Genomic DNA, 24615 nt, shown 5'->3' with positions numbered 1-24615 from the left:
GTTTGCTATGCTAGCCACGCACAGCTGGCTGCAAAGCAAACATACTGCATAACATTTATCATATTTACCATCATAGTTTATGCATTCTAACATTTAGCTACTAATTAGCACTAAAAACAAAGTAGGGTAAAGTGGGTCATCATCATTAGTTTTGTGTGTATTCAAGCATAAAGACAGAGCAAGGGGAAATTTTGATCTGTTGATGACTTGTCGTGGTGACTACTGAGGAGGATATGAACGTCTGTAACAAATTTCAGGACAATCCACCCAAGGCTGTTGAGATATTTCACTGAAAGCCCAAATGTGAGCCTTGTGGTATTAGAGGGAAAGAGGGAACACCAAAGCCATAAGGGAACCGTGAATGTCTTGAAGAGTTTGTGCCAATGCATTAAGTAGATTTTGAGTTTTGAGATATTTCAGTCTGGATCAAATGTGACTGGCTCTACTATGGCATGGCTAAAAACACTGGGGCAAACACTATGCCAGCAACACTGCAGGAGTCCTTAAACAGTTTCCTCTGCTGCTGCTACCATATGCACTAACATGTAATTTCATCGTCAGCAGTATAGTTAACCTCACACACGAAGATGTCCAAATGCCTACTGAGGCTTATTGCACAAAATGAAAGCACATTTCCTTTGCAGCGTGACTCGGCAAGCTTCACTCTTTCAATATTTGTCAAGATATGTGAGTTGCACCTGTTTTATTAGAAGAAGATTCAAACTCCAGCGGACAGTGCGAGCAGCGTCTGTACATTCCAGTCCAATCAGGGAAGCTGGGCACCATGGCGAGCTCCGAACTCAGGGGCAGACCTCTCATGTAGACATGTGAGAAACTTCACAGGACAGACTGGTCTGTTCTCAGGGAAGGGCCTTTTGCTTGTCAGCGGGGTTTGAATTGCGGGGGTGTTTGGAATTGAAACACACCAGCCATGTGTACACTGCGCTAGCCTGATTCCATATGGTAATATTTACATGTCTTCTTTGTTGTTCACAGATCAAAGCGGAGGAGATCCATTTCAGTTGATTTTATGACACAATTTAGCAAATTTGCAGGGGGGAGGACTTTAAATGCCCTGTAAAACCTGTTCCACAGCGTGCAAGACCACCCCATTAAGTCTGATATCCCACGTGGATATAAAGGAAACCTCACTTGGAAATGTTGATGTTGCTACAGAGTGTGAAGGGACCGTGTGTGTGTTTTTTAAATGTAGGCGAATTTTAAAAAATCCACATAAAAACCATCATTCATTGTGAAATCTACATCAGAAATGGCTGCACAGGAACCAAAACAAAAGCAGAACACCATAAATTTATTGTGGAAAAAAAGCAACATTGAGAGACAAAGGTCTTATTCTGGCACATTGTTCATTTTATATTAGAAAAAGGAGGAAAAAGGCTACAAATCTCCATAATTTATACAAATACAACAACTTTCAAAAATAAATCTTTAATTTAGTAAACGCTCTGTGAACAAGTTTCTGCAATAACCCACCGCTTGAGATCCCTGAGCAGAGACACAGAGTGAACCGTTTTTTTTTTTTTTTTTTTTTTTTACATCGTCACTCAAGCAATAACAATTATCAGTGTTTGTTCAAAAACACTTTATATACACAGGAGAAATTAGCATGGGCTTTTGTGATGTGGGGGAGGAAAGAATGTGAATTGTGATAATTTTACACGACAAGTGAACATCACAGTCATAAACAGAACAGTGCTGACACCATCACGACTTCAAGTGACAAATATATATTCAATCTCTCAGCCTCTGTTAGAGGTGTTTTTTAATTGGCCCACTCAAGTGATTTGTGAGTTTTCTTCCCAGTACAGATCACAAACACACAACATATCTGCTCACTTCCGTCATCTTACATGTAAAACACAGTGCCAGCTGGTTCTGTTGCTGAGGTAACACAAAGCAATAACTTACAATGTAATAAACTAAGGACACAGATAGTTCAGGTTTTTCTGATCACAAATACTGCACATATTCTTACTTCTGGGGAGGTGCCATCTCATTTAACCTAATTGCTGACCACAACGACAAACAAGCAGATGTTAATTACACAGAATATCTACAAAATGAGACCTTGAGACCGAGAACTGAGGGTTGACAATGTGGGAAAATGCTTAACCTGGGCCCTATGTTTTAAATATGGGTGTGTAAATGAGTGGTAAAAAAAACTTTGGGAATCAGTCGAGTAGATCGTCTGGACTGCACAATGTTGCCAGAGTCTCAGCAAAGAACCAGAATAACAATTTGAGCCCAAACATTTTTATTATTGATGAAAAAAGCATGTTTAGTGGACATTTTGTGGATTGTTGCAGTTGCCCCAGAAGATTAGATTGAAGCCACTTCCACATTTGCAAGTGAGACTTCCCATTGAGCAAGGCATGTGTAGTATTGCCAGACTCTAAGCAAAGACCCACAATAACAATTTGAGCCTTTTATGAGTGACAAAAATGCTTTTTGTGGATATTTTGTGGACTGTTGCAGTTGCCCCATCAGATTACATTGGAGTGACTGTTGGGCTGATTCTTCAAGTTTTTCTAAGAACCATTCATTTACACACCAGTATTCAGTAACATAGTGCCTAGGTTGAAAAATATTGGAGTTCCCCTTTAATGTAACAAACCAAACTTCCTCAGCGTCTGAGCTTCCAATGGCTACTTTTTTGCTGCATGGTTTTTCTGTATAATATAAACAACGTAGATATATATTAGGATTCATTTATATAAACACAATGAAATTAGTTTTATTCCAACACAAACGTTAAAACATTTACCTCAAGACGTGCGCTATGTCTCGTGCCATGAGATGAAAAAATGTGCATCGGCATAGCTCCTGTATTTGGTTAGAAGTATTCCTTCATCTGTTTCAGCTCCACACACGCTCCTCGGTGGAAGCAGCAGTATGGAGACGACGTACCCATAACTACCGTACCTGCCACTTTGTTTTCGGTGACTTCCATGGGAAGGTATCTTAATAATTCCATTTATAGCTTCTTCATGTTGTCAACAAACACGTTTCTATGGTGACTTGGCTTCTTTAGCTGTGAACTACGAGAAGCAGAAGTGGTCAAAATGCCCCCTGCATGCTACAGCCCACTGCTAAAGAAGATTCACACCACTTATTATAAGGCATTACAGTGTGAAATGAGTCCCACTTCCTTCACTTTTTTTGTTTTCCTGCCAAAACAAGACAAATACAAGTCTGTGTGGAGCTGTTAGAGGCTGTTGTTGTGCTGTGATGGCTAATAAATTTAAATCCCTTTTTTAAAGTTGTCAACAAACGTCCGGGCATTTGTGACAAATGGTTTAAAATAATGGCGCTAATTTTCATTCCTTCATTATGAAGAGTGTGTAATCTCACGAGAAACGCAAACTCACTGAGGATGTGCAAAAACAAAATACACAGACTCGAGACTTCACTGGAGATTTTGGACGGCGTCCAGTTCTTCATATCATCTTATTTTCTTCATTATCAAGATTGAAAATCTGATCAAAACCAAGAACTTTATTAAATCCTGATGGAAAATACCCTCAGCGCTTTGCTCTGAGATCTCGTTTGTACTTTATCTTGTTCTGCTCGGGGGACTAATCAGTTCGCCCTTTTGAACTACAATTGCTTATTTAAGAGACTTAATTCATCACAAATGTTGACGGATTTACCTATGGTCTCGCTTCTGGTTCAAGTGCTCTAGTTAGAAAAAAAAAAAAGAAAAAGAAAAGTAGAAAGAAGAAAAAGGTTCCTGTGAGAGCACTTATTTTAAAGAAAGTTCTAAAGAGTCCAAAAACTGCGCGGTGCCGGCCAAACTGTGAGCAATGCTTCTGAGAAAAGCTGCTGGCCTGAGGTGAATGCAGAGCTCAGGAGTCATTATGAGAGCTGTGCGGCACAATCACTGCCTCCTTGAGCAAACATCCTCCCTGAGTCTCCTCCATGTCTCCTGGAAGAGAGGAGTGAGTAAGGGGTGCAGGGGCCGTCCTCTCCTCCAGGTCTGGCCCACACGTGGCAGGTACTAGAAGCGGGGGAGGAGCTCAGGGGCTCATCGTCTTCAGGCCCTGTTTCTCCATGATGTTCCACAGCTTGCGCAAGTTGGACTGGGTGATGGTGTCGTCGGGTTTCAGTTGGAGCGCTCGGAGGTAATTGGCTTCAGCCTCTTGCAGCTTCCCGTTGAGGTGGAGGATCGCCCCCAGGTTCATCAGAGCTGCAGGATACTGAAAGCAAAAAGGAAGAGATTTGAGAAATGATCAGTGTCACACTGAGAACACCTCAGAAGAGCTTAGAGTTACACAGTCTGCACTCTTCAAGAAGAGCAACACAGAACTCCATGTTATTATTAAACAGTGGATATACACAACAAGACTGAGCTGACACAGACATACTCACAGTTATTCACTCACCAAAAATTGTCTGTTTACAGAAAATGTTTAATTGAATTGTTCAAATCAGAGGTCGTGAATTTAAGAGATAAATAATGCGAGTGAAGTCAGAACTACTCATACTTTGGGGAAAGGGATGAGTTTGGAGTTTTTGGTCGGAACAGAAATGTTTTATATCACTGAGTCACACGGAATGAACTTGGAACAAACTGAAAAACTTAAAATGCAAAGCAAAATGTGAGTGGATGTATAAAATAAAAAATAAACTGTTTTATTGTCCTTTCAAATAAAGCAGGCTTGTAATCGCACATCTCGCTCATTATGAGAGGCTTCACAGCACGCAATCGGGTTCCTGTTTGTCAGATCACCACCCAGACTGCGGTGCAGTGTTTGGAGCTCGGTAACCACGCTGCTTTGTGCGTCCCTGTGTCACGTCTGTGGCCACGTATGTCAGAGTGAGCAACTGCTTTGAAGTGGGCCGAGCTGAACATGCTGTGTATTCCCGCTGGAGCCACGGGGCAAAATCATCAGCAGCAGCAACGACAAGCAGATGAGTCATCGGGGTGTAAGTGTTCGGAGCACAATAACTGTAATAGTGCAAAGTTTCCAGGCCGAGGTATAGAGGCCGTTGTTGATGGAAAAAATGTGTAATAATGTCAAGAAGCTACTGTTTTACCGCTAAGACTGTTGTAATTTCAGTAATTGTTGATTCCTAGGAAACAAGGAGCAGCCAAATAAAACAGTTGGCAGTAAAAACTTTTACTGCAGTGTTCGTGACTTCTATTATTGTTACCTCATACATAATTGTCACATGGAATGGCACATAGCTGTGGCATCTTGACATTTACTAATGTGCTCTATACCTCAAGCCTCAGTTTCTTTCTCACGGCCTATTAACTCATCAAGAGTAATTCTCAGGCCATCGTACTTTGCATGAGAGAAAAAATATATTTTTTTAAATGTTATGAGAAATCTGCAGAATGTTATAGAAATGCGAAGCTTTTAAATGAATCACTGGGCTACAAAAACAACGAAAGCATAGTGAGAGTAACAAACATATCTGCAGGGAATATCAGTTTACAGATTAAAAGTTGAACACAAGCAACTTAAACCTTTCCTTGCATGTATTTAGGTGAGTTTGAATCATTTCTATATTCAAGGTGTAGATATCCATACATTTTCAGAGAGGCGCCATTTATCTCGTTTTGACCAGGGTGCGTGAACTACCCTCCTCTGTTGGTTCTACCCTCTTCTAACAAAACATCTCTGTTTTTCCAGAGTCAAGGTCAGATAATTGATGCTCCGTGCATGAGAATTTCAGAGAGGACGTCCTATAATGCTGCTTTTCTCATAGGGGGAATAATAGACATTAATAAATCAAGGAGACTCTGGGCTAATCCTTGTGTCTCTTACAGAGGAGACACTTCTCGCCTCAACACGTGTAAAGCATGCAGATGCTCCGACCACTGCCAAGGATGGAATAACCGACACGACTGCAGTTGCTCCGTGACTCCTCGCTCGCTTAATGTTGTGCAATTACATTAATCCCCAAGAAAAACAACATTTCTCCTCTGTGTTTCAGTTATTATTATTCTCAGGAGCAGCCAGAGTTCTTGACTTTAATGGTCGGTGTAATGCTGAGGCTGTTTGTGCTGTAAATTACCTCCTGTTTGACTCCAACATTAGAGGGTCAAACCACAAAATAACGCTTGGGGATCAATTCGCAAGTTTGGGATTTTTACAAGTCACAAAACGCTACAGCAGAAATATAACTGTTTATACATATGGACGTGATTGGAAGTGACACGTTAATACTGAGGCTGCAATGATGAAGGGACAAGTGGTGTAGGTGTATATTGGGAAATGAGCGTGAAGAGCCATTTTGTGGAGACGGCGATTTTTTTTTTAAGTCAAGTGAAAAAATCCAACGGCCTTAAAACCCTGTTCAAACCTGGTGTTAACTTCTGTCCTGAGTGATCGGAAGTGGTCGGCGCCAAATCTGATCACACAGACCACATTCTTTTATAGTTTATATATTATATGTGAACGCAAATGTGTCCTGGGCCACATTTTCGTTTCACCCCATCGACGGTGATATGTTGTGGTTTCTCTCTTGTGACAAATGTACTTATTGTAAGTCGCTTTGGACAAAAGCGTCTGCTAAATGCCCTAAATGTAAATGAAGGTTCATCTACTCACCTGATGTCCTATGACCCACTACGATTTCACAATGTACCAAATGCTATTTTCATTTTCTCTGTGTCCATACGTTGATTTGATTTCAACACTGACATACAAATATTTGTAAACACAAATGACACACGTGATTATTTGCATTTAAAGCAGGGAAGTGAGAGCCGATCACAGGTGGTGACAGGAGACACATTTAGGACAAATTTGAATTCCAGGTGTGAACACACATACTTGTGATGGGATCCCTCTGGACGGATCTTAATGCCAGGTCTGACCAGGGCCTACGAGTTCAGTCAGGTTATGAAGTAACATGGCTCAGTGAATGTGTCTGAAGACGTTTAAGTGAGAGTGTGACAATGATCAAATGACAGCCTGATGCTTGGCTCCATGAGAACTCATTTCCTTGCGTCTGTTGACTCTTGCTGGCAGACGTACACAGGAATATTTCAGTGACGATTCATGCTTTAGCCCACAGCAACACACTGATCTCACTCTGTGCGACAATGACTTGAAAATGTTCCCTTCACAGATAACCAGTCCGACAGTGCTTAAACACGAGTTACACAACTGTTCCTGCTCCCCACCCCCTTCTTTCTCTCTATTCTCTCCCCCCTCCTCTCTACTGTCCCCCATTTATCGCCTGATAGCCGCCCATATGTTCTCTCCATTGTTGCCAAGCACTTGGTCATTGCGGGAACAGTTATGATACTGTAAGGTCTCAACCTCACTATGTGAAGCACCTGGAGATTATTGATTTGGCGCTGCACAAATAAAACTGATATGAATTTAAATTGAATGACACAGGTTGTTGGAGAGACCAGAGTCAGAACTCTTTCCAGGAAGGAGAAGGTTCTGGATGGATGAAAGTAGAGGATGTCTCTGGAATTACTCTTAAAGACTCATAATATAAATCTTTGTGCAATTTCCCGAGAAACAAATCAATCAGGAAAATGTATGAGAAGCCGGCCTAAACGCGCACAGCAAGCTTTCTGAGATCCTCCAGGATTGATACTAATGAGTGACGTTACGTATGAAGCTCTGAGCGAAGAGTCCTGGGTAGAATATCAAGCGACCCCTGGTTTTCCTCTCAGTGCTGCAAGCTGCGAGTTTTAAGAGCTCTGTCTCTCCGCCCATGCAGAACTTATTACTGAGCTCAGTTTCCTCGCTCCCGTCTCCCCTGTAGGCTCCCACCTTTGCTCACCCAACCCTCTCTGCCCCAATTTCATGTTGCTAGGACTTTTAAGATTTATTCCTCTATTTCTGCATTCTTCTTTGCCCTTCTGACACTTGCAACACTCTGCAAAATGTTCCCTTGTCAAAATCTTTCCCTTTTTCCTTCATTTCCTGCTGCTCTGTAACCTCTCTGCCTTGCTACCCTTCCCCAAACTGGCATGTATAGCAGCAGAGGCACGGCCAGATGTGGTGCATATTAGCCTGGATTGTATAGCAACATATGCTTTTAAGACTGCCAGAGTTGAATTTGGAGCTATATTGGGGAATAAACTGGCCACAATGAGTCCAGAAAGGTATTTAAGTACAGAATTTCTGCATAGAGCTTTCAGAGGACAGATGTCACTAGGTGCAGAGAGCAACCAAAGCAAACCAAGCATCCGATAGGATTTAGCTCGTCTAGATAGAGGGGATTGTTGGACTAAAGGACTAAATCCCTTGAATGGAGGGAATTGTCCCCTTTCACTCAGAGGGAGCAGACATATGTGCTTAATATAAAACACCAGTGCCTTTGGAGAGGGAAGAGTCGAGCCGCAGTAAAGCATGAAATGACAAATGAAGATGGACAGGGTACATGGCTTAAGTCAAGTCGCATCGCAGAGAACAAAGGATTATGGTAAAAAAGATGAACGAAGATGCTAAATTACGATTGTGCATCATCTGCAAGCAATACGAATGCCAAGAGGCGTCCAACCAAAAGTGACCAAGTAGGGATTTGTAAAATTACAGATGCCAAGTAAACTGACATGTGATAATTACACTGATGGTCCTGAAATAGAGCTGTGGGAACCACAAACATCCTCGGCATGTATTTTAAAGCAGTAGATCAGGGGACTGCACAACAATGGGTCTCACATTGGTGGATATGTCCCTGCAGACTTAAGCTGCTTTCAGACATGCGCTGAACTGGGGACATTTTTCTAAGCTGGAAAACGCAAATATCCAAGTCAGTGTCTACGGACATTTTCCAAAACCTTTCCTGCCAGTGCCTGTCAGGAAAAAGTACTGAGCAAGTTGACTATAAACACATGACAAACACAAAAAACTGTGAAAATAAATATAATTTTAAAAAAAGAGAAGAAAAAGAAGTACACAAGGATGAAAAAAGGAGCCATACACGTAAAAGATGCCAACGGCAATGTGAACTTGGAAAGACAACGAGATTCAAAAGCTTTTGGTGATAAGGGCTAATGCCAGCTTGGATGTGCTGCCTCCAGCTGCTCAACCCAGGCGCCATCACTAAAATGTTACAGGCATTTTCCTGTTGGTTTGAACCCGTCTTAAACACCAGAAAATGTTAGGACCAAATTGTGTGGACATTTTCCACAGTTCATGCCTGAAAATGGCTAAAGAATTGAAACTTGAGAACTGAATGTGGATGTGCATGTTGTTAATGTTTGTTAATGTCATCAGTGTTTAACAACTGAGCAGTGACCTGTCCGACTGCCGGGAGGGAGCAGCACCTTGAAAGATTGTTTTCAAAGCTTCTCTGGCTTCTTATTTTTCCATTAGCTTGGTTTGGTTTGGTACCACTGAGTCCTCGTATGTTATGCTGAAAATCTGAACTTTGCCTCTGAAGATTCCCAAATCTATAAACAGAGATCAGATGTAAGAGTGTCCTCACTGCACAAAGAACAGTCTGTACTACACTAATGAAATTTAACTAATGGAAATAATCCCACAATTCACCTTAAGCACATTAAATTTGAGTGGAGCAGATAGAAATAAATGATCTTTCTTATCTTCCATCTGGTTTCAATTAGATGTTAAAAATACACAAAGCTTTGGCAAAAGTTGAACATTCCCTCAACACTAAGGGGACAGAAGCTCGATTTCATGGTTTCTGTGGAAATTTCAAATTTTATCCTTTTGTTACGCTCAAGTAAATTTTTTCTTTTGTTTGTCAATGATGTTTATGTTCTACCAAGGTCTGTGTGCATGCAGAACCAAACTTTATCGACTGTATAACACTGTCCAGATATATTTGGGTCATAAAATCCTCAACTGATTTCTTCTAATCAAGACACAGGAACAAACAGGGCGACCACATGCCAAACATATTTGCTCCCTCTGCGGCCCTAGCTCAGACAAGTCGACTCGACCCCTCCTCTCGAAGGCTCAACCCCATTCGTTTTAAAGATGTCAAAGTCCTCTCACCGAGAGTTATTATCATTATTCTTTTCAATTTAGTTACCCAGGCTCCTTCTTTGAAGCTGATGATGGATGGTCCACAAACAAACCTCTGAGCTTAGTCGAACCCTATGCTCTTATAGACCCAAACCCTTTCTGAGACCCACTGACAATGACGGCCATTGTGAGGAAGCAGACAGGGCAGTGATAACATAGTAAAGCCATTCAGAGTGTGATTGCATAGTGTCCATCAGGGTAAATAGTAATGTGGGTGATTAGCTCGTTGTGGCTGTACTCACATTGGGCCTCAGGCTTGCTGCTTGTCCGTAGTACCTCTCGGCTGCCTCATTTAGGCTGGCTTGTCTGCAAAGGGAAAACAGAGAGAGAGGCGATCATTACTCATCTTTATTGCTCCTGGCTTAGCATGAGGCCTTGAATCCTGCGTGTTTACTAGCGCTCAGGGGTCACTGAGAAAATAGCAGGAGGGAACAGCAATAAGGGATGAGAAAAGCTGATTCCAATCGCCTGTAGGTTTGAATCTGATAGGATCTTTGGTTTGATAAGATCTGTGCTGACCAATGCACTGGAAGCTCTTTCTGTTCTAATTGAACCTTGTGGTCAGGACATTTGGCTCATTGGACAAATCATGAAATCTCATCAACAATCCAAGGCTGATCAGAAATATTTAACGTACACTTCTGTATAGGTTAACTGTGGTTTGGCATACAGGATAGTCGCTGCAACACATGTGAAAACAGTATGAAAGATCATTCATGCTCCATGCACCAAAATATGTCGTATACTCTGCACTACCACAAAAAGGTTTTTGGACAGATGGCTTGCCGGCATGAGTCCATGCATGGAACCAGAAATACTTTGTTCCTGAGGAAATAAAACCTGCAGTCAAGACAAAAATGTCCTATATTATGCTCCTTATCTTCCTTCATAATCCACGGCTGCTCAAACACAAATCTGTGGCTCCACTGTCACAAAGAGTTTCCTGTTATTAATTCTCCCGTATCTCAGAAATCACCTTTATGGTCCACAGCTGCACGCTTGTCACTGATGGTAACAATTGTCTCATTACAAACAAAGTTTGACGAAGTCAAGGACAGAGTGGGTGACGGCCGCCTGTGGAGCCCCTGAAGTCGTAAAGATCAAAGTGAGCGAGGCCATTGGAAGCAGTTTCATTTGGGCTGTCGCAGCCTGTTAAGGAATCATCATCCATGTGGTCTCAGATAAAAGGAAAAGCTTTTAGGTGAGGATTACCAGGTCAGCAGCCTACGCATACAAATGGTTTTTATGTATGGTTTGAAAAACACAGTCTTATGCCTCCTCATTGATGAATGAATAAAGAATTTACTGTATGTTTTTAGTTAAATGTAGTCTGTGACACGTTCCAGTGTAAAAGGAAATAACTATGCTTACTGCTTTTTACTTATTTCTCACTATCCTACTAATTCAACTCATGTGTTCTGAGCAAAATACTCGAAAATAAATATAAAACTACATTCACTGGAGTAAATTTGACTTGTGTCCCTGGAGAGTATGAGTGGTATTGATGTTATAGTGATAACTGATTTAGATATAGATTTAGATTTAGATTTCTTGTGAGTAAGATCAACTTGTCAGACTTTACAGTTCAGTAAATCAACCGTCATTCCCATGTCTGGAGCCAGAACCCAAGCATAACTTAACAAACAGAATTTTGATATCATCCTTCATTTTATCCGCTAACATACTTCAGATATACTTCAGATGCCACTTCTGTTTATTTTTTTAGCGCAGCTGAATTTTTCCAGCCCTGAAAAAAAAAGAAGCATTTTACATTCCAGCAGAGATCCAGACACCGACTCCAGTTGCTGAATTTGTCCTGAGACTATAAATGTGGGTTTGGCGTCCAACCACAACCATATGTTTGTTTGCCAGCACAATATTTAGAAAGCACAATCCTCTGAGGGAGAAAACGCACCAATCTAATTCCATAATATCATTATCGCATTTATAAACACATTATCAGAGGCGAACTGGAGAGCTGCCACACCATGAGCAGAGGAGGAGCACAAACTCCTCGGGTTTGTCTGTGGGTTGTAAGAGAGCAGAAGACAATGGAGGCCAAGTATGTGAACGGCTGCCTGGGTTTGAAGAGTCGGTGAGAGACAACAGGAGCGAAGGAATGAGAAGAGTAGTGATGGGAAAATGGAACAGGAATGAAGTTAAAAAAAATAAAAAAATGAGGGAACATTTTTTGACCATATTTCATTTCAGCAGCTCGACCGCTGATCTTTTTTTACTCTCACATCTTGTTGTGTAGACGTGCTTCATTAACCTCAGACACGCACAATCCACTACAGTGACAGCGCTGCTCATAATACATGCTGTGGGACATCGCTGGATACTAATGACTGAATGAACAAATAGCATTTACCACAACAGCCAGATATTTGTGCTTAAACCGCAGCCGTCCCATCTGTCTCCAGCACAGAATCACATTTTTCTGTGTTGAAATGCAACACTGAACATCGACATCTTCCCCGAGGGTAATACTGACTGTGCAGTGCACCTCATGTAACTACTACCAATTTTTCTTGTTATTATCATAATAGCGTAATCAAGTCAAACCAATTTAAACACTTTGGACGCTCAAATATGTACAAATTGGCATGTCTAACATAATGACATGCTGGTAACGTACAAATCTTTCGGAGACGCAGTTGAAATGTTTACTTGCGAGAACGCCTCTCTGATTGTTGATACTGTTCTGTGTTCTTACAGATTAGAAATACTCCCTCGCGAGTATGGTTTTGCACTCTGTATATCATATTTGTATGTGTAATGTGCGTGGGCATGGTTTTTACATATGCCAATTTTCAGATTAAATAAACGCGATACTATCCCCACTGTTATTTCCATTATTCTGCTTTTCTTTTCCTACGTTCACGCTCTAAAAAAGTAGTTTAAAAAAACAAACATTGTTTGAAATAAATTGTTGGTCCAAAAAGCAGGAACTCAAGAGAGCAATAAAAGACATTTGCACATCTGAGAGCTTCCGTCCCTCCTTTTAACCCCCCCACCTTCCACTGTGTAGATTCACTTGTGTCCCCACCAACCGAGGGCCTTTCCACGTCTGCATCCAAGACAAACAACATAAAGAACATGAGCTGTGGAAGAGTGGGACCCCATGCCAAGAGAGCGGAAAGCAGTTCAGCCCCAAACACTGCTTGACGCTCTCTTTAGCTGCCAGGGGTCCGGACCCTGGAAGAGGCTCTCAGCAGTGAAAGCTGTTGGTGGTGAAGATTCTGCATGATCGCACTGGCGGGGGGAAGAGTTATGCATACAACAGCTGTGTAGCTGTGCTTAAGTCTTGAGCATTGCATGGGCAGTTTTATCAAACATAACCTTTGCAAGGGAAGCTATGTTCTTGTCTAAACTAAGTGAAAATTAATCCCAAATCTGAAAAAATTATCGTGCGGCATTCTTAATAAAAAAGCAAAAAAAATATTATTAAGAGATCACAGTGACCTTCGACCTTCAACCACCAAAATATAATCAGTTCATCTTTGAGTCCAAGTGAACGTTTTTACTTAATTTGAAGAAACTCCCTCAAGTTGTTCTCAAGATATTGTGTTCACAAGACAGACAAACAACATGCGGGCCGGCCAATGGCTACTGCAGAGCCGAAGTTGTAAAAACTATCATCTAACAGGTGAACATTTAAGCAAGCTAAAGAACATTTCTGTGTACATAGTATATTAATCTCATCTTAATGTATATTCAATGTGTTGATAAAGTGGCCCTGGTGGAGGTAAATGTGCTTTCTGAGTGCTCTTCTACTTCCAGAAATGCAGTCGTGAAATTAAAGAAATCCATATTCCTTTAGCAGGCTGCTGTAATTTTAATGTAAAAGCCCCAAGCTACTCATGATGAGTTTAAATAAGGAAATCTCTGCACCGGGTTAATGTAACTCTGCAGGTTTATTCAGTCAGTGGAGCAATGCACTGTACGTTGGCACGTTTCAGTATTTACAAATTTCCATTCACGGCTTGCTCTGAGGAGCACAACAGCTTGTGAGCTGCTTAAGTCTCAGACTCATCAGCTGAACCCTCCTCTGATTTGGAAGCAGACTCAGAAAGGAGCCAGCGACAGCAGAGGAGTGAGACAGACGGAGAGAGAGAAAGAAAGAGAGAAAGAGAGAGAGAGCACATAGAGATATATCGTTGCGAAGCACGCTAAGACAAACCAGCAGCTCTCAGACTGGCACTGCAGCGAGAGGGGAGGATTACACACTACAGCCAAGTAAATCACACTGGCTGAGGAGAAGTGTAAGCCCCTGGATAAACCGTGCAGACAGAAGACCTCCCTCTCTTCTACACAACCTCCTCTACTCAGCCTTGGAAAAAGTGGCCCAACTCTGCATGAGTTATGAAAACCATCATCTGTAACACAAAAAAAGATGAATTCTGATCAAACACTCACCTGAGCATATGGGCTGCACTGAAGACCACATCAAACTCCCCGCTGTCGAGCCGCGCGGCTTTTTCCGCCATCTCCGCTGCTTCCAGCAGCCGGGACTCTTCCAACAAAAACTGACCTGGCAGGGGAGGAGAGAACAGCACCGCGGTGAAATTACCGAGGGTTCCCCAAAGAGGCATGGAGGGATACGCAGCCTCCAAGTGTTGCCTTTGGCCCAGGTGGAGGGACGGCCTTGTCTGCCCCTGAAATAATACGCTGAAACACTAGATCTGAGTGTAACATACCATCGCTCTCTGGCCATCTCTCAGACCCATTTGTTCTGATTAGCTGACCTTGATTGATCTGTTTCTTTAAGATGAAAAATGATTCTCGCTGGAGGTTTGCGTTGTATTATGGGTGTGGCTGCCTTTGCCATGAGACTCAGCAGACCCACCTAATGAGTCGGGATTATGGAAGCCTGACGAGGCCGGGAACCGAGGGTGGACCCCTCGCAACGGTCAGGGCTCAGAGAGAAATGAATACCGTGTTGACTTTGGTTCGCACGGCTGCTGTAGCAGGATGCTAAACCACCGAGTGAACCTAAGCATATTTTCCTTAATAACCGTGGATGAAACTGAAGCTGTTAGTCGAGGCCTGAGGTGAGAGGCGGACTTAAAATGAGACTTCAGACCATGAGTGAGTGTGAAGTAGCTCCACGTTATGAACACCTCCGCATGCAGGGTTTGTGATATCAAAGCAAATCTATGTCTAATAAAGGAAAGACAGTTCCTGCAACAATAAACACCGGAGTCATGAAGCTCTCTGCTATTTTTATACAGGAACTTCTCAAAGAAGATCCAAGTGTGATATTGTAAGTCCTGTTCATCATGTAGGGGAATGTTGTAAGACCTGGTTTTGAACACAAACCAAAGGCCAGGGTTTCTGTAGGGTTCAAAAAAATGTTTCTTTAAATATGATTTTAAAATTAATTTAGCCTGAAGTATTTTTGATTATGTTCCACTTAGCAGTATATTTTAAAATAACGAGTTATATGATAAATCAATAACACAGAAGTGGATGGTAACAATAATAGGTGTTTATTCCAAAAACTTTTTATAAATAATAATGTTCAATATTCAAACTGGATCTGACTTGAACAGTAAAGAGCAAATTCAGGTTGTGTTGGAGTCAGAACAGAAACAATGTGAGACAAGATAGACGCTGAAATTCTCACGTTCCGTATTTCCATCAAATAAAAGAGAACACCCTATACACCCCCACTAACCGCAGACAGACCGACACTGTGGCTGATTGGAGGAAGAGATGGCAAAGGGTCAGCCGACACAAATAAAGGAGTGTAAGTTCCTGCCTTTGTGCATGTGTGGATTAAATGTTGTAAGATTAAAATCAGGATATCAAATCAAAAAAATGAATAATGATAAAAATACAAATGATCTTACCGTAATGCATGTAGCAGTTGCCTTTTGAGGGATCAAGCTGAATGGCCTTCAAGAAGTACCTCTCCGCTTCTGTCTTCTGCCCCTGAGAGACGCAGATTAAATACAGTGTCATTATTGTCTCAAGCGCTCCTCAGAACAAGTCATTATAAAAACCCACACTCAGCTCAGCGTCTAAAATACCTTTGTGTACCTAATGTCCCTCTCCAAGCCACAGACCGACTTTAACAATAAATCCTAATAAACAGACACGAAACCCATGGACCACGAGTGTTTTTCTTTCAAGCTCATGTGTCGTCCCGTCAAAGAACGCGCTGTCGTGCTTGGCACAGTGGAGCAGATGGGGCAAAGGCTTATTCGTTACACACTTTTATCTGCGCAAATAACACTTCCAGGGTTTGACCGCAGAACTCCAGTGTGTGTGGCCCGACCGCTGCGAAACAAGACAGAGAGAGGTGGAGGGAAATGGAGCGGCAGGGTGGAGAGGCGAGGAGAGGGTTGAGACAGAGAGGCTCACGTGTCTGAAGGAATCCATACAGGTGCGTGGCACACACACACAGAGGTTTTTATGTGAGTGGTAATTGATCTTCCTCCCAGATGTTAATGACAGACTCTACATCGACCATAGGTGTGAGTGTGAGTGTGAGAGTGAGAGTTGTTGTGTCTATGTTGGCCCTGCAATACGCTGTTGACCTGTGCCGGGTGTATCCCACCTCTCGCCAAATGTTAGCTGGGATTTGCTCCAGATCCCCTTGTAAGGATAAGCAGTATAGTTAATGGGTAGATGGAAGAACTAGAGTGCGGCTCAGGATGCAATTTTCCTTCCCAACTTGATCAAGCCCAAGAGATTAGCTGAGCTGAACCTGGGTGTGTTTTTCCCATTTACAGGTACAGCACAAAATAATGAAGTAGATAGCTCCACATAACCGAACACGACCTAAACGTAAACATGATCTCAAAATGTTTGTCTATGTTAGCCTGATGGGCTTGGGTCCTGTATCCACACACAGTTTGTACAGTGGTGTGTTGGATGTTCAGAGTGATGAAAGAATCCATACAGTACAGAGAGGTGAGGAGAAACATGGCTGAAACCCAGCAGACCTCAGGTCCTTCGAAACTGGGACATCTAACCACTCAGAGCTCAAACAGAGCAGAGCGACTGGCCAATAGAAACACCAGCTGAGAGCGCGGAACATTCCTGCTCTGATCAACAATTAACAACGCACACCCATGCAGCCCATTAGTGTTTCACCCTCATCATGAATAATGCATGATATTAAACTGCAGTTGAGCACAGTCTATATCGGCTCGATATTAAATTGAAAGATAGAATAGATTAAAACTGAACAAGTCAGTAAAAACGATTCATCTGAAAAGTGTGAAAACAGCAAATTACTTCAGTTTATTCAAACAGAAGAACAGGCTGGAATCCAATCAGTGCAATCTACTATAAATGACTATACCTAGCCGAGCGTAAACATTTTCATCAAGCTGTAGATTCAACAAATGCATCATGTAAATATATGAGCGAGGTCTCCCTTGATGCTGTGGAAAGTAAAGCCCGTGTTGAGTATATGTTTAATATTGCTGAAGGCGTCCAAGTTGCGATCGCAGTCTGAAAAGCATCATCTCTGTGTATTTATACTCACAGACGGAGGTGTTTGAGTTCCAGCTGGTTTTATAAAAGCGGAGACTGTTTGTTAAACCTCGGAATTAAGTGTTCACACTGTGAAATGAGTTGCAGTTGTTGGTGGATTAAGACAGGTCTGAGATGTTAATGGAAAACATGCTCAGAGGAAGCTTTGTGGGAAGTTAATCACTTGTCATTAGTCCTCTTAAAATAATTATGTTTACATCTGTATAGAGGAAATTTGTTACTTTAAAAGAGAAGAGAGATCATGTTTTCCTTGGTGAAACATTTGATCAGGTAAGGTTTGCTGCGTAAAGTTTTGGCTCAACACGACCTAAAGTTTCTTTCTGTCTCTCTCTGAACCTGTAAGTCCTTCTTCTCTCTTTTCTCCAGTCATGTTGCACACATTTCAGTTTTTTCCCACCTTTCTACTACATTTATTAGCGGGCCGTCCTCCCAACACTCAATTGTTCTTCTGCATGCACACGTGTTGCAATAAGATACGTATTGCCCTGTGGAAGAGGGCGGGTGGCCAATGTTTTGCACATGCCTGGCAAGTTCACAGTCGGTAATGAAAAGATGAAAATATCAAGATGCCGGTTATAGGCCTTGAATTTGGCAGCAACCGTTGGATTCAGCTTGGTTTGGTCTTAAAGACGTGGATGGAAGATAAATTCAGGTCATAGCTTGAGGCTTAAGGCTGCATAACTTGATGTGATGAAGTGCTCTCTGATTTACGTTGTGCTCGGAGGTGAATGTCAACATGCAGACGTTTGGCAGGTAAATGTTGACCATGTTCACCATTTTAGTTTGGCGTGTTAGCCTCCACCTGTTCTGTGGTGGATGGATCAGGATGACAAACTAGATCTTACTCACACACTTTCAGGATGGAAATCAATCAATCTATACTGTTTATCCTTGGAGGGAACAGAAAGAGACAAACATTCACACTGACGATCAGTTTAGAGTCTCTAACTAACTTCACTCCTTCAAGATGGAAATGCTTCTCTTACTGATGGTATGACAACTAGGAATGTAAATAAAGTTTCTAAAGTGAAACTGGCTCAAAATAATAACCTGCATGTGTGTGATGTGAGAGCCGATGGAAGACGTTCAGCTGAACCGACAAAGACAAAGAAGCTCAGGTTCCGCGACAGAATTTAAAACACCTCAAGACCACGAGCTTAAAAGCGGTGTGTGTGTGGGACAAAAAGTGTTTAACACCATCTTTTTACTGTCTAATAACCACATCCACTCATTCAAGTCACATCACTGTGTGGATACAATATCCTCCCTTTTGTCACACACATGCTGAGCTTACTGGTGCATGTCTCCCACCTCAAATCTCCTGATCACGTCAGATAAAGTGCAGATGTAGAACTGGCTCTGTGGGTGCCGAGGTTATTATGATCCAAGCCTGCATCCTATTAGCTGAGGAAATGACAAGTGGATGACCGAATCCAACGCTGCGAGCATCACAGCGAGCGTGTCCATCTCCGAGCCTGGAACACATCCTGCATCCCCACGGTGTCAGCAGAGGTGTGGTGGGGTCAGCTCAGCAGGGGGCGTGATACTGATCTGTATGATTAACTTTCCCCCTCATCCACAAATCACAGCAACTCTTCGCTCTCTGCTCCTCAGCAAAACCAGCGCAGCTCCACCAGCGTCCTCTCACCCCTCCCTGACCCCACTGTCGAGCCTTATCTCGCAGCCTCTTCCCCTCCCCCGCAGGGATCTGAACCTCACACAGCCCCCTGACAGTATCTGAAGCGTCTTCATCACTCACAGTTGTGCCACAGGGAGTGTGGAGGTAGGGGATGACAGAGGTTGGGGCTGAAGGGCAGGTCTACTTCCTGCGCTGGTTTTGATCATGTTTAAATGCTGTGGTCATCAGGCACAGGGGACACAACAGAGAAGCATAAATATCACCCTGACTGGGATTAATGGGTAAAAACTTCACAACAAAACAAAGAAAAGTCCTTTAAAAAAGTTTTTTCATGGCTGAACTGACTGTATATCTGTCTAAACAACTTCTCTGGTTGTGTTATTTGCACCCAGGATCACCGGAGCTCGACACACCTCTACCATCCATCATAGTCAGAGATCCTCAGAGAGTCGTCCCCTCAGGTTTGAACTCTCCTTTCCTCCAAAATCGATAACACCTTCTTGAATAAAATGGCTTTCTCTTCACGGCCGAATGAATTCTTCCCTGCGTCCACTTCCCTGACTCTCAACGCTCTCCTCCAGAGGACCGTGTCGTTTCCCTGCACTGTTTCAAACTGGCGGCGTTTGGTTTCTGATGGTTTTTTGATGTGGATCTTGTCAGAAAGGAATTCATGTCAACTTAACGAACGACATTTATCCGTGTTGTCAGCTCAACGGTAATTTAAGCTGACCATCAGTCAGTGCTGAGCACAGATGGGAAAATCAATCCTGTGGTGCAGGAGCTCAATTTAATTTAGACACACAAAGATCCACTTCACTGATATTTTACTATGATTATGCTATTACATTATTGTATTATATTATTATATGATGGTATTATTATAGTATTATGTTAGTATGATACTGCCAGAAAGCACAAAGCCTGAAAAGGCTGGAAAGTGGGGAAGAAAATTTAGCTTTGCTCTGTTCAGCTACACTTTGTTTTTGGATTACACTAATGAAACTTAACATGTTAAGTATTGAGAAGTTGAGATGCTGGTGAGTGGATTTGTTATAGACAATGTGAAGCTAGCTGTTTTTAGACAATGCACGATGCTAAGTTAACCAGCTCCATGCAGTAGCTTCATATTTACCAGACAAATACGAACGTCAAAATTATCATCAAATTTTTGGCAAGAAATTCCAAATGTCAAACTAAAAGTGTTAAAACATGTTGGAAAAGTATAAATTAACTAAATAAGTTTAACTAAATGATGTGCCAGTAAATTCTTCCACACGAATCAGTGGCGATACACACAAATTTATAAATTTGGAGCGAGTACAAATGAAAGGAAGTTGAAAAAGACTGTTTCCAGAAGGGAAATGAAATGGGCCAGAGCCAGGAAGAGTTTCAATCTGTGTGGAAATTCAAACACCAGCGCTCCAGGTTTTTCAACACATTCACATCCTTACTAGAGACCAGACTGTGGGAGACGGGGACGTCGGCTGAAGACGAGGCCTCCACCCTTCTTCTGACCTTCTGAGCTACTCTTCCTCTAATTTGTTTACTTCCCTCAGTTGTTTTCTCGCTCAGCTCTCTTACACACACGCCTTTCTAGCTGCTATCTATAACGGAAGACTGTATAAGACTCGGCCACATGACCGACATCTCCTCGTAAACTCAGTGACTCTGAAACGGTTTTGCCCAATCAGCGGAGGCGACCTTTCTATTGGTTGCTGAAACACAGGGCAGCTGTGTGACTCTGATTTTATCTCTGCAGACGTGTTAACCAGGACAGATTTAAATTTGTTTCACAACAATTACATATACTATAGATTATATAACTTTTAAACTTTTAATCGGGACAGCATTACAATTACAATTACAGGGTTGCAGCATTTCGATTTTTTAGTAATGGAAAAAAATGTAATCTTATAAATGTAATCAGGGAAAACTCCAAAGCACACACACACACACAAATATATATATATATACACACTATATTAGTTGTACTAAGAGGCTATGAATCATAATAATATACCATTCTGCTGTACTGTACTGTTCTATTACTACATTTTATTTTATGACATATTGCTCTAGATTTCATGATATATTTAGTGTAAAATATTTTTTTTAATTTTTATATATTTTTATTGAACTTTGTTTCTCCGACACACATGAATATTACATTAAAGTAAATGTTGTCTGTAATTAATCTTAGAAAAATAATGAAACCTAATCTATTGCACTCTATCCTGCCCTGTGATGACACGTCTTCACACAGACAGACAAACATCTTCAGAAACTCAACATGACAGTTCCTCTCATTGTCGCTCTCTTCCAGCTGCTCTCTCACTCTTTCACCCACACACTATTGATTAACTGTAGAGTCTTCAGGAGAACATTACGACCGTCAGTAAAGAGCTGGAGAGAACTGATGAGAATCCTGGGTGGATGAAAGGGAGAGCAATAAACGGAGAGAGTGAAAAGAATGAAAAGAAGACAGGTGGAATGAAAGCTGGCTCAGGGAAGAGAAAAGTTAGACGATGAGTGTCATCGGTTCGTTCATCAGCGTGATTGATTAACATTCAACCTGCCTCGACACCTACTGTTGAGTGAGGCACAGATGAAGCTAATGCCGGTTTGTCTGCGCAACTTTTGTTGAACTGAGGCTACGAGTGAGTGAACTGACTCATGAGTTGTGTCTCGGTTCAGAGGCTGCACCCTTCAGAGGCTGCACCCTTCAGAGGCTGCACCCTTCAGAGGCTGCACCCTTCAGAGGCTGCACCCTTCAGAGGCTGCACCCTTCAGAGGCTGCACCCTTCAGAGGCTGCACCCTTCAGAGGCTGCACCCTTCAGAGGCTGCACCCTTCAGAGGCTGCATTTTAAGACAGATTGCATCACAGCAGCAGGACGAGGCTGTCCCATTCATATGCTTCAAACGTGGCCGACAAATCTCAACCCCAAGCAGCCGACTCGGGCCGACCTCTTTCAGGATTCATTCTTGGTTGACAAACGGCTTTTCAAAGAGATAATGGAGGCGGCAAGCTAAGAGAAATAAACATCCAGCTTCAAACCCACAGCAATGGTAAACATGTTAAAACCTGAGGGGTGGTTAACCTTTGGTGAGCGGGACAAGCTTGTGATGCAGATCATCAAGTCCACCGTCAACGAGGTCTGTGCAGCCCAAAGAGTTGCTGAGGAGTTAGCTAACATTAGCCATTGTAGCTTCAGTACAGCCAACAACAGCTGTGTTCTGTCTCTTGGTTCTCTTTAACTTTTAGGTTTTACTAACTGTTGTTTTATGTTGTTGCTTGTTTATGTCATTATCAGTCTCCATGTTGTTTATGGGGGAGCTAAAGACAATTTTCCTCTTTGGTAGACAGTAAAGTCATATTCTATTCTATTCTATATTCCAATCTAAAATTCTTACCGTGACAGCCAGCAGTTTGCCGTAGGTGAGGTGTGCAGGGATGTGGTCGGGCTTGGCTCGCAGCGACTCTGTGTACCAGTGTTCGGCTTCAGGCAGTTTGTTCAGTCTCATGTAGGCCTCTCCTGTGAAGAGCACAGCGAGGGTCGGGGTCAGAGGTCAAAGTGTCAGAGGTTAACACATCACACGTCTTCCCGTTGTTCAGCTCACAAGTCTCAACAGGTCAGAGCTCATTCCAGTCTGATAGACAACTCAACACAAACCTCCCGTCGTTTGTCCCATTTCAACATATAAATGATCATCTATTATTTCTAAAGTCTTTAGTTTAACTGCATCATAAAATAATGCAGATATGTTCGGGCCACAATCAAAGTCACTCCCAGACTTTTTACAACGTTTTTTTTTTTACAATACAAGACACTAAATATGACCTGAGAGGGAAGTTCACTCACAAAAAGGGTTTGAAACTCTATTGTTAAACTGTTAAACGGTGCAACAATGCAACATAAAAGCTCTTTTCAGTCACTATATACAGTAAAGACAGTTTAGACTCTGTTTATACCGCTTATGCAGTTCATTGTAATTATTGTACGATGTGTACAAATATAAAAAAACTAAGAGGTTGATAAAGTTAAACCGAGTTTAAATATAAAACGGCTGAAATTATTAATGGAAGACTTTCAGGGTCTCTCACAAAAAGAAACCTTGAACATGTTTGATTCTTTAAATCTGAAAATAATTCAGTTAAGTTCTTAAAAGAAGCTGAAATAGGGATTCAGTGGGTATTTTAAAGAACTGCAGGAGTGAGTCTCTAACGTTTCCCTCTCGCTCCCCGGCGTCTGTCAGACATCACCCGATACCTCCCCCACTGCAACATCTGACCCTCCGCCTGCTAACACCTGAAACAACAATGACCTCTCTTTCATAGCCGTCCAATAACACTTACATTATTGAAAGAATTTGACAACATTGGCTGGTAATTGAACACAACATGGTTAAAATCAACATTCAAACAGATTAAATGGAAGAAAGTGAACGAACCCCAGGTGTTAAACATTTCTATTGACACATGAACGACCAAAATGTCCAGACAGGTTGTTTAGACAAGAACCGACTAAAACTTTAATTCCAGCAGCATTAGGACTAATCGCTGTCCTGATAAGAAACCGTGATAAGCAGCAGGTGACACACACCCAATTAGAAGTAGGGCGACGTTTTAATCTGAAAACACTTGCGATCTTTATATCTATCTTTTAATCTTTATAGCTCTTGAAACATTCCGTGGGCATGTAAAAGACATAAAATTTAAGATGTCACTTCCTTTTATTTAACATGCGTAACATAATACACAATGATATATTTTCAAGACGATATACATCAGCATGGCGTATGTTTTATATTCAAGAGGTGGAAATCTCTAAAATCGCAAATCACGAAACTGTCTCAACTTTTTCAATTAGTAGAGATTATGGCTAATAGGTTTTGGATTAATTAACAAGATTCTAGAGAGGATGAGAGGAATTTTGCAATTAACTTCAGCCACAAGGGGTCTCTAAATAAAAAAGTTTGATGACCACGTGAAGCAGGCTAGCCACAGGTGACGAGGATATGATGCAAAAAATGAAATGTCCCATTACCTTGAATAAATACATAATCTAGGTACACAAGTCAGCAACATATATAACATAGGTCTAGTTGTTCTTAGACATTTTAATGGAGAATTGTTAGATATTATATATTTAACATTATTATACGCAGACACAGATCTGTTTTGACGTGACCTGTGCTTTTGTTGACGGGTTTTAAAATACTGGTCTGGCCCTTCTGGCAGCGGACCTCTGCATGAGATTAGCACAAACATCAACATGCAATTAGAAGTGACATCTAATCCAAGGAGCTGAAAACCAGGCTCCTCTGAGGGGAACATTCCTCGGCCCAACAGAGAGTGTTGGAGCCGCACCAGCTGGGTGCAGATTACCACCTAGGTCTGCCTCCGATGAAAGCTCCTGCTCCGTGGCGTCTGACGAGCAGCATGAGCGCAGCGCGGCGGGTGAAACTGGAAGGAA

At 42.0% G+C, this 24615-nt stretch overlaps 1 protein-coding gene across 1 annotated transcript in view; it reads right to left on the bottom strand.

Moving 5' to 3' along the window:
- Positions 1–1557: 1557 nt before the first annotated feature.
- Positions 1558–24615, bottom strand: part of tmtc2b (transmembrane O-mannosyltransferase targeting cadherins 2b) — a 92435-nt gene continuing 69377 nt past the window's right edge. Inside the window, exons 8-12 of the mRNA XM_020103643.2 lie at positions 22553–22674; positions 15848–15929; positions 14412–14526; positions 10235–10298; positions 1558–4217 (exon numbers count right to left, since the gene is read on the bottom strand). Coding sequence (XP_019959202.2) covers positions 4038–4217; positions 10235–10298; positions 14412–14526; positions 15848–15929; positions 22553–22674 — 563 coding nt within the window. The 3' untranslated portion in view covers positions 1558–4037. The remainder of the gene's footprint in view (positions 4218–10234; positions 10299–14411; positions 14527–15847; positions 15930–22552; positions 22675–24615) is intronic.

Source organism: Paralichthys olivaceus, chromosome 7 (assembly GCF_024713975.1).
Source record: "Paralichthys olivaceus isolate ysfri-2021 chromosome 7, ASM2471397v2, whole genome shotgun sequence".
Classification (NCBI taxonomy): Eukaryota; Metazoa; Chordata; class Actinopteri; order Pleuronectiformes; family Paralichthyidae; genus Paralichthys; species Paralichthys olivaceus.
Note: the sequence above shows the minus strand (reverse complement) of the source record. Positions and strands in the feature narration are given on the sequence as shown.